The sequence below is a fragment of the Mauremys mutica genome, chromosome 6, assembly GCF_020497125.1.
Source record: "Mauremys mutica isolate MM-2020 ecotype Southern chromosome 6, ASM2049712v1, whole genome shotgun sequence".
NCBI classification, from domain to species: domain Eukaryota; kingdom Metazoa; phylum Chordata; order Testudines; family Geoemydidae; genus Mauremys; species Mauremys mutica.
The window spans coordinates 14,788,213-14,804,576 of NC_059077.1; the positions used below are offsets into that span (position 1 = coordinate 14,788,213).

The following is a 16,364-nucleotide window of genomic DNA, read 5'->3' on the forward strand; positions in this document are numbered from 1 at the left end:
TTTGAACACTGAAAAGAAGTAGAGTAGCTGATTATTGGTCTCCAAATGCAAGTACAACAGGTCAAAGTGAACATAATCTTTCCTCTTGGAATCACTTCCAAATTTATACCCAATGATGGCAAACACACACGCTGGTAATAGAAACATTTGGGAAATTTCTCAAATATGCACTCAAGAAATATGAATTGAAAGCAAAGGGCACCCATTGGCCTTTTCTACTACTCTTTCTCAAATGAAAGAACAGGAAATATTCCCATCTAGTTCTCCCATCTCCATAGATAGGAAGGGAGTGTGTCTAATGAACAGGCAGTGAACTGGGAATCAAGGTTTATGAGTTCTGTTCCCAGATCATCTCTTGTGTGGTGAGCGCAAATCTCAGCTTCTCTGTACCTTAGTTTTTCCCTCTGGGAAATACCTATTTTTACCAGGATGAGATAGTTTAAGAGAGAATTTCATTAAAACCCTATATAAAGCACTATGTGAGCATTTTCAAATGCTTCAACTGATCCTTCATACCAACAGGACAGGTTTTCCTGAAAACGTTAGCTGTAACCAAATTTGAGATATTGTCATTAACGTAAGAGAAGACTTAAGACAAATGCCTAAATACCTAGCCATATATGATCACACATTAAAGTTACTACAAAAGGAAACTGAATTCTGAATGACATTTTCAACATCCTTGATAAGAAATGCAGGATTAATAAAGAAGATCAGGCTTCATCCTCTACGGGATGACCACCATATGCTTTTAGAACTATAGTGCTTTAATGTTAAATGGCACACAGTACTAAACTACTCAATATGAAACAATAGGAAGAGTAAACTTTTGTCATGCATTAGACGAACTTGGTGATGATACTCTCTGGATCAGACAAAAGGAGACAAGGCTGTGTATCACTGAAGTACCAGTGCAACTGTAGGCCTTATCATTTCACATTCACCCCAAGAGGCTTCATACTGATGTTTGAATAGAAGAGGTGACAAGACTAAGCTCTGATGGACCATATAGCAAAGAGCCCTCAGAAAGGGCTATCACTCCTTGGGACAGATCAGAAGGGAATGAATGGCATGATTTTACAAAATTCCATCCACTCCTGCTAAGTTATATAGCTGTGACAGCAACACCATGTCAAAAGATGCTAAAAGATGAAGACTTTTTAAAGCTGTTTGACTTAGGTTCCCGAAGGGGAGGTTGACCACAGTAATTGGTGTAATTTCCATGCAATTCCAGTGATGATTCCAGTCTGAAGCCTAATCAAAGGAGGGTCACGGGTTTTGAGGATGTCAGATGTTGGAAACAGACATTTACCAATTTCTCAAATATATTTCCAAAAGAGGGACTTTAAAAATAGCTGACTGGCTGCCAAGACACTTGTGCCCAGAGTTGGTTTCTGTAGGAGCCAGACAACAAGCTTGGCTGAGAATTACCAATGGGTACATTGGCTATCCCCTTTCAGAAAACAGCCCACGCTTTTCATGGAGGCTTTCTACATCCAGTATGGGCACTGGGTCTGGTTTACTTTAGGCATATCACTTGCAGTATCGTTGGGACCTTCATTGGGACAATGACTGAAATTCATTATGGGATGATAATGCAGCTGTTCTTTCTAACCTTAGGTTGCAATGCCAAGTTCCAGCAAGGTCACACTGAATCTGCTCAGAGTTTTCTTCAGAAGAATAAAAGTTCATCATAGCCAAAAAGAGATGCCTCTGGAGCCATTCCAAGTTGACAGAACTGCTTACTACCACCTGGAACGTATCCACAGGTTGGGATTTAACTGTTGTTGACAGAGAAGACTTCTTATTCCCCAACGTGGCCATGTGTAATAGGTTGTTCTTACCACTGTAGTGCCACCTGGCATCAGGGAGCTATATTGCAGGGGACTTTGCCTCTAGTGCTCCTTCCTGGTGGCCACTTCCTTTGCCCTACAATGGCCTGTCCAGTTCAAGTCTTCTATGACTTAGCCCTCCTGCCAAGTCATTTAAAAGTTCAATCCCTTTCCAGGGTAACAGAGGGTCCAATTATAATGAATTAAAATAATTGTTTTGCCCCTTTCAGGCTATACTGATACTCTCTGCTTCTTCTATGTTGCATCCTCCCAGCAGGTTTGTCCCCCACTGCCTACTTTCTCTGGGGACTCCAGCAGTTTCCTTCAGAAGTTTCTCTGCCTTTTGCAGGCCCTATCTCAGAGCTCCCCCACAGAAGCCTACCCTGCTCCCTGTGGGTCTTCCAGCTTGACTTCCCTAGGCCTGTCCCAGAGGGGGAACTGCCCTTATTCCTCCTTCCAGGGTCCCTCCTCTTTACTGAGTTCACAGCATTATTTAAGTTGTCCTCACTCTCATCCCTTGAAGCTGAGATCTGGCATCATAATTAAGCTCCATCACACTCAGCTGGGATCACTAACTATCAGTACATTGCTAGATCACCGGTGAGGCTGAAGGATAGCTGCTAGGTCACAGGCAAGGCTAAGCCCAGCTTTCCTTAAAGGGCCAACCAAGCCTGTGATACAGCACCACAGAAATGCGTTACACATTAATTACCAGACCACCACAACCAATACTCTAGCCTTTTGCTATCTGTTTTTATAGTAGGTTATTGGTAAACCATGGTGACCTGGGAAGGAGGTATGAAATCAGCGTGCTGATGGTTGTGTTCTGAACAATCTAACTCTCTCATGATTTGGACATTTTGGTTATATTCAAAGATGAGACAGACTAGGAGGATTTTTTCCCTTTATAATTAAGACAGATTTTCCTAAATAAAGGGTTATAGTCAAACAATTTTCAAATATCATGGTGTTGGTAAAGTCTCTTGAGTAGCTCTCTATCTAAACCGAAGTATTTAAATTATTTTTGGAGAGTACCAAAACTAGCATCCAATATAGCAACCTTTTCAAAATGTAAAGGAGGAAAAAGCAAGCTTAACTTCCTCCCTTTCATATGATTAGTGAGGGGGAAAAAAAGGAATTGTATTTTTCATTGTGTATTTATGGGGGTGAGGGGGGGTTTGTACAGTCCCATGAAATTATAAAGTGCTACATAAATGCTACTATACACACTATAATTTTGCAATAACTCTCTCAAAAGATACTGTATCTGGATTACGCTGTGAACCTGCCAGTTGCTACATTTCATTTTTAAACACCAGGAAATGCAAAGAGCATCCTAAACCTTTTAAATTGAAAATGGTCCTAATTATTTTCAAATTTGGAAGATTTTAGCCAACTGCAGGATTTAAAAAAAAAAAAAACTACAGAAAATAACGGAATGTAATGGAAATGTTCACTAACCTACAGTGGCACTACAGGGTGCTGCTTAACAATGGTGTAACTGGATCAGAGTATTTCATTCTTTTCCCAACATGTACTTATAGTTCTTAATTAAGTGAAAATGTACTAACAACCACCAGATGTTCTGTTACGTACACCAATTCCTAACAAGCTGCTGAAAGATGCCTCTATAATTTACCATTTTTGGAACTTCATCTTACAACAAAATGTTTGTAACAGTTGCTACACAAAGCATATTGGATGACATATTTAAGCAGTGCTATACAATGGCCCGTGTAGTAATACTTGTTAATGCACACCTTTGGGTGCTCACAGTAACAAGACCAAAGGAAGACCAACATCTGCAACCTGAGGCGTCCATAAATCAAACAGCATTGAACAATAACTTGTCTCTTACTGGGATTACACAATGCTGATTTTTAAAGAGCAATAATGTTCTTTAGACCATATTAATGTTTTAAAATTAAAAGTTTTAAATGTTAAAAGCTTTTCCACTTAGTGTTTTGTGAATGACACTGGCTGCCTATTATTCAGCAAGCGTAATTCAAGGTCTCATTAGTAAGCCTTAAATAATAAAGGGTGCTGTCCTATGATCCATATGCCACCTGCTCCAACCCAGCTGATGGCAACTTCCATGATGAGGCACAGGGCAGCAAGCAGTCCTCAGGTACATACTAATTTCAAGAATATGGGGCTTCCTCCATTCATGGCTACAACTCTGAAAGGTTCTCCCATAGTATACCCCAGAGTACATCTCTGGATCCTTTCCAGACAAGGCTCAAAACATTTTGTTTCTTCACTTACATTTCATGGGAGGCTTTTGTATGCTTGAGATGAGATGTGTTCTAGATTTCTGTTTTGTCTTTTGCTGGAGCACACACATTAACACTAGGCTAGGCTGAAAAAAGCTTTTCTAAATTATTTAGAAATCAAAATTAACTTTAATCAGCCCACTCCTACATGGTATCAGTACCTTTAAGTCAGGAATTATGGCTCTCAACTTTCTAGGAAGTTGTTTTCTACAGAAAGCTAACAAATAGAAACGGTGGTCAATTAAGAAACAAAATAAATAACTAATTTATATCAATCTCTGCATACAAATTTCCTAACAAAAGACGGCCATATATGACACCCTAGAAAAAGGATCTGGATAGACAAATTACCCCAGAGGAATGGAATTTTATGTGAAAAAGAAGACTAGCAACCTCAATCTGTAGCAAAATTTCCTTAAGATACTGTTTCAATGGTACTTCACACTAGTCAGGTTAAAAGAGAGAGAGAGAGAGAGAGAGATTTGATGGGGATAAACGTTGGAGAAACTGTTGTGAAGGAGGACATTTCATGCACATATGGTGGACATGTCCAGTTATTAGAGAGTGTCTTGGGAAGCAATTCATAAGCAAACTGTTAGCCATCTATTCCAAATGATCTTTTTCTAATCCTCTTGGGGCTTCCCGGTAGAAATGGTCACACAAAAAGAAATAGAGAATTAATCTCTTATCTGCTAGTAGTTGCTAGACTACTGGAAAAAGAAAAAGTCCAGTCATAGAGGAATGGTTAATAAAACTCTGGTAAATTGTTATGGAAAAATTAAAATACCAATTATATATCCACCAAAATAGAGGACAAATAGATATTTGTTATCATTTACTCAATACTCAAACAAAGTACATTTGCCTGCACCAAAACCCAGCACATCTCTCCAATTTTTTTGAATATTAACATTTGATAGATATGGTTGGTTTGATAAATGTATAATCAGAAGTTTCACTCGATTTAGTAAAATCACCGGAAACATCACATTCTCGTAGCTTAAAGAGGCTCACTCTGTAAGTAGACAACACCTTAAGTAGAGAGATCTGATGATTATATTAGTGTAAAACATTTCTCTAAACAAAAGCTCACAGTTCTAATGATTATCTTTTTGTTCCTGAAAGATACATGGCAATGATTTGTAAACCTGTAAAAACTTTCTAAATAAATAAATGGATCAAAAAAATTGGGAGGCTACGCTGCCCATTTGCAATTTTCAGACTCCTCTCCTACATGCCCTCAGAGTGTCTGTTCAGTCATCTACATCTGATTCAAACTGAACCCCTCTGGGATACCCGAGACTGAACCTCTGTGAAGAAGTTTTTCCCAGTTTGTTTTACAATCATTTCACCATGATCAGTAATTCAAGTGTTCTCTCTGCTCTTGAACAGCTCCCTTCACAACAGGCTGGTTCTCTATTGAATAATGTGTTCTCCAAGAGATAATTTGCGATGACACACACTGAAATGATGCAGTCACAGAGAAAACAAAGTTACTTTCCAGTAACTGGGTGGAATGTACTGCCTCTGTAGGAGTCAAATGTCCTGCTAGGAGAGGCATAGAACCATTTAAGTAGTGAAGCAGCTGGGGGACGTGAAAATGTTACTCCAGTCCTCCATTCTGGACACAAGGAGGCAACTATATAACTATCCATCAGCTTCTCCAAGACAGTTCATTAAAATCTTTTACTGAGGGGAGGAATGCAGTATAAGTAAGGATCTAAAGAAGGGATACATTCAGAGAGCATCACCGGTAAGTAACTTTCTTCATGAAATTGCCTCTTCAGAACCCCAGAGTAGGGTACTAGCTAGCAGTGACAGTCCCCTGGAGGTATATTGATTGCTACTAATGGATGCTCTACTGCACAGAGCTTCCAATCTGGACTCCCCATTGGAACACTGATGGTCTATGGAAGTGAAACTTCAAATCCAAAAGCAGGTTTACAGACCACAACTACAGAGACATTAATAATACAAGTTGCAGAAGCTGCCCACCCTGTAGTGGAATGGGCCCCAACTCCTCTGCTATTGGAAGGCCACGCAAGTCACAGTAAGTCTGAACATGTAACCTAGTCATTTAGACAACCTCTGGACTGAAAAGGCTTGACCATCCCAAAATTCACATACAAATTTGTGGGTTTTCTAGATTTATTTCTATCAAGGCAATAATTACACCTCTTATGCCCAAAATAGGGGTAAAAATGATTTGGTAAATCTGGCTTGCAGGAAGAGAAAAATTTAACTGGCAAAGAAACTGATGAGTTAGATAAAAATCTGAAGTTACCATAATCCAAAAAAATCTTTCAACACTACCATATCTTTCTGTAAAAGAGCACAACACAGTTTGCAGTTCTGGGCCCCTTCTGGATGACATTATAGCTACTAGGAAGGCAACCTTCAGCAACAGTTGAGTTTGAAAAGACTAAACTAAGAGCGAATCCTCAGTGAGGATTTTTTTTTTTTATTGTGTACTAGAGGGAGCAGTTTTCCATGCATTCCCCTCCACCAAATGACCTGCAAAAGAACTTGTTGGCTGGAGCAGTTTTACATTGTTAAAGGTAAACAAAATGAACATTTTCTTAAGTATCCATATTTGTACTTAAGATGTGTCAAAACCGTCAGCATCTTAACATACTATCTGAGGAATATTTTGGCTAAAAAAAAATCTAGCTCAGCATTTCTCAAAGAGGGGGTCCCGACCCACAAGGGGGTCACAAGGCTATTGTATGGGGGTACTGCCACCCTTACATCTGCACTGCCTTCAGAGCTGGGTGGCCGGAGAGCAGCAGCTGCTGGCTGGGTGCCCAGCTATAAAGGCAGCGTCACCAACAGCACAAAAGTAAGTATGGTATGGTATGGTATGGGGGAAGGGGGTTGCCACCACCTGAAATATTTTCAAGGTGCGGGGGGGCTCAGCAAAAAAAGTTTGAAAACCTGTGATCTATATGTAAAAATATTTTGCATATGTATTACTCACAGAGCCAAGAGTATGAACATAAAGAATGTAAGTTTACACTGCAGTTAGACACTCCCAGTTGGCCCGTGCCAGCTGACTCAAGCTCATGGGTCTTAGGCTAAGGGGCTGTTTAACTTTAGTGTAGACATTTGAGCTCAGCCTGGAACCTGAGCTCCAGGACCCCGTGAGGTGGGAGGGTCCCAGAGCTCAAATCTCTACACCCAAGTCAGCTGACATGGCCCAGGCACAGGTTTTTAATTGCAGAGTAGACATACCGAAAGAGAAACTAAACTATAATGTTTCTCACCTAGGCTTGCCAACTTTCTAATCACACAAAACCGAATACCCTTACTGCGCCCCTTCCTCGAGGCCCTGCCCCTGACCCACCCCTGCTGTGAGGCCCGCAACACGCTCACTCCATTCCCCCTCCCTCCATTGCTCACTCTCCCCCATCTTCACTAGCTCTTTTTCACCAGGCTGGAGCACGGTTGGGGTGTGAGAAGAGGTGCGGGTTCCAGGGTGGGGCAAGAAATGAGGGGTTCATGGTGCAGGAGGGGGCAGGATGGGGGTTGAGGTGCGGGGGGGGGGTGAGGGCTCCAGCTGGGGGTGCGGGATCTGGGGTGGGGCCAGAAATGAGGGGTTCAGGGTGCGGGAGAAGTTTCTGGGCTGGGGCGGGTGTTGGGGTGCGGGGGGGGGTCTCCGGGTGCAGGCTCTGGGGTGGGGCTGAGAGGTTTGGAGTTCAGAAGGGGACTCTGGGCTTGGGGGTGAGGTCAAGGGGTTCAGAGTGTGGGAGGGGGCTCCAGGGTGGGAGGGAGCACGGGCTCTGGGGGAGGGCCAGAAATGAGGGGTTCAGGGTGCAGGAGGGGGCTCTGGGCTGAGGCAGGGAGTTGTTGTGTAGCAGGGCGGTAAGGGCTCTGGCTGGGGGTGCGGGCTCTGGGCTGGGGCCAGGAATAAGAGGTTTGTGATGCAGGAGGCGGCCCCAGACTGGGGCCAAGGGGTTCAGAGTGTTGGAGGGGGCTCAGAGCTGGAGCGCAGGAGGGGATGCTGGCTCCAGGAGGGAGTTTGGGTGTGGAAGCTCAGGGCTAGGGCAGGGGGTTGTGGTGCAGGAGCGGGTGCGGACACCAGAAGGGAGTTTGGGTGTTGGAGGAGGCTTAGGGCTAGGGTGTGGGAGGGGGTGAGGGGCGCAGGCTCTGGGCAGCACTTACCTCAGGCAGCTCCCAGGAAGCGGCCGGCATGTCTCTCTGGATTCTAGGCAGAGGCACGGCCAGGTGTCTCTGCGCACTGCCCCTGCCCGCAGGCGCTGTCCCCGTAACTCCCATTGGCTACACATGCTGTCTGCTTCCCGGTAGGGAGCCTGCCAGTCCCATGCCAACCGGACTTTTAACGGCTCAGTCAGCAGTTCTGACCAGAGCTGCCATGGTCCCTTTTTGACCATGTGTTCCGGTTGAAAATCAGACACCTGGCACCCCTATTCCCACAGAGCTAAGTGTTTTTTTGGAAGTATGTAAAGACTCCACCAACCCACTACATGTTTTTTCCTATATTGCTGTTGGTGTAATTGTGGCTTTCAACAACTACTACTATACCTAACAGGTATATTCACAGAAAACGTGGAGACACTGACACTAGAGTCCAACTGTTAAAAAGGGTTACGTCAACTTTGGTTGTAGAATGTGTTTTCAACTAGAATGACAGAATATATAGCATTGGGCTCCACGCAATATATGACATTGGACTGCCTTCCAACAAAAAGATACAGGATTTATGAATGTCTCCATGTGTCTCAGCCCTTCCACCTCTTAGTATTTCCTCTAATCAGTTCCGAACAAAAAGTGTAACAGTTTCAGGAAGCCTCTGACAATGCCTCTTTGCTTTGCAGACCGACACTCTAAATCATACCATTAATTGATTAAACAGTGACAATGTGTAATGCTGACAGAATTCTATGTAATGAGCACAACATTTCAGAAACAGTTGTATCTTTATCAGGGCAGCAAACAGATTTGTCAGCTTTCCAACCAGAAGAGTAATTAGCAATGTAAACACTAAGGGCTGGTCTCCACTACAGGGAGATCGACGCTGCAGCAGGGATCGATTTAGCGGGTCTAGTGAACACCCGCTAAATCGATGGCAGAGAGCTCTCTGGTCGACCCCAGTACTCCAGCTCTCAGAGAAGAGTAAGGGAAGTCGATCGGAGAGCATCTCCTGTCAACTCAGAACATTGAAGACACCGGGACAAGTCAACCTAAGCTACGTCGACCCCAGCTTCATGAATAACGTAGCGTAATTTAGGTCGATTTACCCCAGTAGCGAAGACAAGTCCTGAGTCTGCAACAACAAAGTGAAGTGCATACAGTGACAGATAATCTAAGAAAAGTTAGAAACATAGATCCCACTGACGTTCTTTCCGAACTGACTACATTTCAATTTGGGCAATACGTATTTTAGGCACAAGCTACCAAGTGATCACACACATGAAAAGTTAATGTTGACCAAAACTGCCTTTTTAAAATTTATACTGGAAAAATGAAGTTTAAAATTAAAAGAGACTGGTGTGGGGAACACATTATTTCAAATTAAAGAAAGCAAGTACCATTCCAGAAAAATGAGGTTAGAAGATAAAGAACCTATAGTTTGTATTATCCTAGTGCCTAGGAGTCCCAGTCCTGGGCCAGGACCCCATTGTGCTAGGACTGTACAAACACAGAACAAAAAGACTGTCCCTAGTTAAGGATATTTCAGAGCACATCTCCCAGATGAACAGGTAATCAAGGTATGTTTTTTACATGGTAGAAACTGTGAAAATGCAGTATCACATAAATATGGTACCAAATCTGTTTGATTTCAGGAGATCTATAGAAACAGTGTGCTCAATCGTTTCTCTATTATTCAAACTTCAATTCAGCTGTAGTTTGGAAATAGAGCTTATCGCCATTATCTTTTAGATTAAAAAGAGCAACATAATTTTAATTGAAAAACCCAGAACCCTGCATAAGTGCAGGAGGCAAGAAGCCGTTCTCTCACACTTTGTTGTGTCCTTATGCTGCCAGCAGGCACAAGTACAATTCTGTCACTCAGAAGTTTCAGGTTATAGTAACAGCAGCCTTCACCTGAAGGGAAATGATCCTGAGTCTCACCCCTGTTCCCACCATAACAATTAGTGCAGCTGTTCCCAGCAGAAATGTGTACATAGCACCTTTTCAGAGTGTAGTAGCTGTGCTTTCTGTGTACTCCCAGAGGTAGTGTGCAGGGTTTGAAATGAAACTACAAAGTAAAATGAAATAGGGCAGAGTAGATGGACTGAGGAGGGCTGCATGCCTACAGTTTATCTAGGGCAGTAAAATACTTCGGATCAGATCCAGAGGGCAATATATCACTATTTATATGAGACACGATGGTCTTGCAATTGGCTAACGCTCAAATAAAGTAATTCTTTTTTGAACAGTAAGTTTGGGAATTATGATGAACACATTCCCTTCACAGAACACAAGTTTCAAACACAGATCCTGTAAAAAGTACTTACAGAAGGGGAATTTCAACGATGAGCTGAATGAGGCAACACAGCAACTCTTCTATAAGGTCTTCACATTCCACTCCTGAAACAGAATAAAAGGAAACACTGTTTGTCTCTTGAATTTCAAACTAAGAAAAGAAACCACAGATTCAACTAATACTGAAACTTTTTAAAAGTTAGGTATCAAATTACTGGCATGGGAGCAACCAGGCAAATAAAATGATATAATGTTAATGATATAGTGTCAATATCAGTGTTAAGCTCAAAGCATGTTGGTGCCTTGTCTACATACTAATTATAGTGGTGTAGTCAAAGATGTACAACTCCCAATCTCCCCTAGTCTGGTCATAGATATATTTGAATAAAGGTCCCTTTTACCAATACGGTTATTTCCCTAGGGAAGGTTAATGAGCTATCATGGTATAAGGCACCTTTATATTTATACTGACAATTGCATCTACACCAGGAGTTGTACTGGTACAAGTATTTCAGTAGAAAGATCACATCCCTAACTGATATCAATGGTACGAAAACTGTGGGCAAACAAGGCCACAGTGGCAACTAGTTATTATTTATTACGTGCATTATTGTAGCTCTTACAAGTTTCAGTCATGGACCAGGATGCCATTATGTTAGGCCCTGAACAAAGAATTAAAAGACAGTCCCCAACCCAAAGAACACTAAAAGCCCGAGCTAATTAAAAATAATGTCCAGTCAACCTGATTCCTGAGTGCTTAAACATCCACTTCTTACTAACTGTTTGATTTCACTCAGTTTGGGTGATTAAGATTAGTGGTGAGTTTCACTTTTTCTAGTCATTTCTACCCTTTGAATCTCAATGGCCCTTCAGAGAATGTTGCAAGACCCACCACCTCCTACGGGCTTTTGGTGTTGAGGATTCTGATGAAGGTTGGTTTTTGTGGATGTTAATTCAAGTTTGATTTAATCTCTGGTTAATATATTTTCTAGTTTAAAGGTAAGGAGTATCTGCTCGGTGAACTTTTTTAGGGAACTATATTTTAATTTTACAGGCGAGTCTCATCTTACGCGGGGGTTCTGTTCCGCGGTTAGCACGTGAAGCGAAAACTGCGTATAGTCAAAATTACATTGAGTTGAATGGCGGGCGGAATCGCCCGCACTACAGGTACAGTATTAAAATTGTTATTTTTCTCTTTTTTTTGTTTTTTTGTTTTTGCCGACCGCGTAAAGCTGAAATTGCGCATATTAAATGCGCGTAAGATGCGACAGACCTGTATGGTAAAGGCACATTGGCCTTAGGATATCTGTTTTCTGGGAATTATCAATCAAGGCTATTTTGCTTTCATGTTTTTATGCACTAGCACAATACAGCATTAGGATTGCACACAACACAGGGAATCCTGGATTATAAGCCTTTTGACGTAAGTTCTGTAAATGTGTATTTATCAATATTGGGGGAGGGGTGGCAAATTTGACCTCAGTGACCCCATACAGCAAGCCACTACTGCCATGCTAAGTTTGTACAGTCATTTACCGTAACAAACCAAACACTTGGATCTTGGCAGCAACCCAACAAATACTGTATCTCTTTGATGAGGCATTCACCCTACACTAGCCCTGGAGGGGTTAATATACGCAAGAGAGGCCAATTAGCCAGAGGCTGCATCTGGAGGGGAGCTATGATGCAAATGAGGCTTAATTAGGAATGAAGCACAGCTGGGCAGCTGACACAAGGGGAGAGAGCAGTAGCCTGTAATAGGTAGCGTGGGAAGCAGTCCAGGGAAGGAGCAGTAAGGGCGGGGAGAACAGAAACCCAAGCTTCTGGGTGGAGGGTTCCTGTATTGGAACCGGTGTAGAGGGTGGGCCCAGGTTCCTCTACAAGCTATTGGGGGAGTGGCATGCTAGGGGCAGCCTATCGGGGGACTACCACGCACTTTTAAAGGAGGCACTTTTAATCCACAGTTTCCTGCTAGATGAGACAGCTGGGGAAGAGCCAACACAATTTAGTTGGTTTAATCACTGACCACATTTCTTAAGAACTTTACTTGTTTAGCTGATTTAACAGTAGAGATGCAGAACAGGCCCACAATCCCCATAGGAACAGGTTAGTTTGCATCTTTTTAATAAATTCTAGACAGGAGCACAGAAGGGACACTTCTCTATTCATACTATACATCATTCCAAATCATGGCCTGCCCTCCACAAAGAATTCAGTCTACATTAGGGGGAGGGATAGCTCAGTGGTTTGAGCATTGGCCTGCTAAACCCAGGGTTGTGAGTTCAATCCTTGAGGGGGCCACTTAGGGATCTGGGGCAAAAATTGGTCCTGCTAGTGAAGGCAGGGGGCTGGACTCAATGACCTTTCAAGGTCCCTTCCAGTTCTAGGAGATTGGTATATCTCCAATTATTACCTTTTTTTTATTTTACATTAGTAGACTTAAGCAATTCAACCTCGAGTTTTATCATCACTTAATACTTTTTAAGGAAAACTGTATTTATTTAGTGCAAAGCTCAGCACATTTCAAGAACAAGGTCTCTGCCAGAGCCCGTCAAGAATTATCCTCTTCCAAAGAAATCCAATAGGGTTTTATTTGCTAGAACAAGAGTTCTTCACTGTTTAACACATATATGCATCAGGGACAAGACATAAAATACCCACCTCACACTTGGTGCTTCAAAAAAGTTCTCTCAAAAGAATTCCAGGTATTTCTAATTAATAAGAACACCAATGTTTTACATTCATACAGCATAATTTAAAAAAATTATCTTATGGAGCAAAACTCGATTACAAACCATCGGAGATTAAAGTGTCACAGCTCTAAGCAAGTTTCATATGTATTCCTGGGTCAGCAGGTGCGTCTGTGTTTAATTTAACATTTCATATTACAGAAAGATACTTAGGAACATAATTTACTCGCATTTTTCTATTTTTAATGCTTCACAGCAGGCAAATCTTATCCTTCAGCATATCAGATAATGGGCAGCAGAGCATTAAAATAATTACCCAAACCTTGGTATACTTCATATGTTCAATTAAACATGTCTTACAATAAGCACAACTTAATCAAATTATAGTAGTGCTATTCTGTTTAACCTGAGTTTGCTCCTAATTTCAAGACTCAATTTTAATAAGCATACTATAGGGACTACTAACAATAAAGCAAAATTATTTCTTTCCACAATTGGTTTATTAAAAACACATTAAAATTGTCACCTAGTGAACTGCACATTCTAAAGGAAATCATTTTTTTATCATGGAAACATGGTTTCTTTTATATGGAATCCCCCATGAGTAACACAATGTAGCTCCTGTTAGCAACAAACAAGAATTAGTAAATGAGCATACTTAACCTTGGATTTAAAACCACAGCCAAAAATGAACCCTAGGTAATGTAATCTAAGAAGTTTCAGTTTGGAATTACCTAACTTTATGAATCTTGGAAATGCTAACACTGCAAAATTGCTAAACTGACCAAAACTTAGAAAAGTATTCTAAAAATTCCTCCTACCAATTGGAAATAAAAATAAGATCAAGTGCATGTCAGAAGAATCTTTCCATTATGTCATAAACGCATTTTGTTAGGTAGAGTTCAATGTGATTTGAACTATTATAAATCTACAAAACATGAAGATTTCATTTTTTCTACTCCACTGAACTTAAAGGATACACATCTGCCTTAGCATGTTCGTGAATTATGCAAGATGTTACCCCTTTTTAGTTAATAACGGTAACCAATGGCACTCAGCTAAAACAATTTATGTATCCTTTTCCAGACTGGGACGTATGCATTCTTGTCTTGCCAAGACAATGAAACGGATGCATGCCAAATCTATAACGTGAGAGAGAGCTATAAAAATGGAACACTGTGTATTTTCATAAACAATGTTTTTTCAATAGCAGGATAGACACAATACACGCCCTACTCATTCATATTAACAGATTAGATGCTTGATTAAAAGGAGAGATATACCCTCTCAAATCAAACAAGGGATGGGTGAATCCAGATAAGATTAGAACCAATCTGCATGGATGGAAATCAGAGGTACATCTTCTAGTCTAAGTAACATTGCTAAAGTAATAAGCAATAACACAAAGACGAAAGAATTCAAACTTAAGGCTGAAACACCATTTAACCAACTGGCTATGTAAAGTCTTCAAAATATGAGTTATTTTATTTATAGGATTTTGTGACAGGAATAATACTTAGCACTTAATATTTTCAAAGCCACCCATGATGCAGATGGCAAAAACAGACACTGGAGAGACTAACTGACTTGCCCAAAGCCAACTAGGCATTTTTCTTAGCATGCCGTATTGTTGCTAATACTGGTGCAGCTCCACCAGTGGCAGCCACAGAAAGAGCACTAGATTCTCAACCAGGAGTACGTGTATCCCTGGGGGTACGCAAAGGTCTTCCAGGGGATACATCAACTCATCTAGATATTTGCCTAGTTTTACAATAGGCTACATCAGAGGTCGGCAACCTTTCAGAAGTGCTGTGCTGAGTCTTCATTTATTTACTCTAATTTAAGGTTTCACGTGCCAGTAACACATTTTAACCTTTTTAAAAGGTCTCTTTCTATAAGTCTATAATTTATAACTAAACTATTGTTGTTTGTAAAGTAAATAAGATTTCATAATGTTTAAGAAGCTTCATTTAAAACTAAATTAAAATGCAGAGTCCCCTGGACAGGTGGCCAGGACCCGGGCAATGTGAGTGCCACTGAAAATCAGCTCAAGTGCCGCCTTCAGCGCCCGTGCCATAGGTTGCCTACCCCTGGGCTACATAAAAAGCACTAGCAAAGTCAGTACAAACAAATTTAATTCAATGACTAGTTTATATTGCTCTATATACCATACACCGAAATGTAAGTACAATATTTATATTCCAATTGATTTATTTTATAATTATATGGTAAAAATGAGAAAGGACGCAATTTTTCAGTAATTCTGTGCTGTGACACTTTTGTATTTTTAGGTCTGATTTTGCAAGCAAGTAGTTTTTAACTGAGGTGAAACTTGGGGTATGCTAGACAAATCAGACTCCTGCAAGGGGTATAGTGGTCTGGAAAGGTTGAGAGCTTACGTAGACAAAGCACTGACAGCCATCAGGATTTTAACCACTGTGTTTTCTACACTTGCTCTGGGCTGCTGCAGCAGCTGGTTGATGGTGTGCATTAGTGCTCCTACTGTTGTTACCATGAGTGGTAGCAATGGTGGAAAATTTTAGGAAGACAAATCTAGTGCAGACCCAGTTAATGACAGAGCCCAGATTACACTCAATTGTACCTGGTCCCTACCTAGTCACTTACTCACATCATCTCTACAGTACCTGCAAGGTTGCAATTAACAGCGGACAAGTCAAGAAAAGCATTAGCCTACACTTGTTATACTACATACAAAGACATGGCCCAAATCACTTTTATTTATTAATATTAAGCACTGTCCTCCTGGCCCCGGAAAACCTATCAGCTCCACTAAATGATGGCTGCAATTTTGAAAATATGTGGTGTGACTCAACCAACCAATCCAAGGAGTTTCTTTGCTACAGATCACACATGCATGCATCAACAGGGAGTGGGCATGTTGCCGTAGAATTCACGCTCAACCTTAGCTGCTGGGCAACTGGGCAGTGTCTGACTGGTTAGTAATTTCCTTGGGCTATCTGCCCTGTCTGTTCCCAGCTGTATGCATGCACACTGAGTGTCTGCCGCCTTGTAGAGCAACTTTCTTGCCCCTACACTGGCAGCAGCATGTGAAGTCTGAGGTAGCTCATACAGCATAAACCACAGCCTCTGCTAGCTGCAGC

The 16,364-nt window shown here is 41.4% G+C and overlaps 1 protein-coding gene across 2 annotated transcripts in view; it reads right to left on the reverse strand.

Moving 5' to 3' along the window:
- DYM (dymeclin) overlaps positions 1-16,364 on the reverse strand; it is a 334,338-nt gene that overhangs the window by 254,570 nt on the left and 63,404 nt on the right. For both annotated transcript variants that reach the window (XM_045021710.1, XM_045021709.1), the window contains exon 7: positions 10,585-10,657. In XM_045021710.1, coding sequence (XP_044877645.1) covers positions 10,585-10,657 — 73 coding nt within the window. The remainder of the gene's footprint in view (positions 1-10,584; positions 10,658-16,364) is intronic.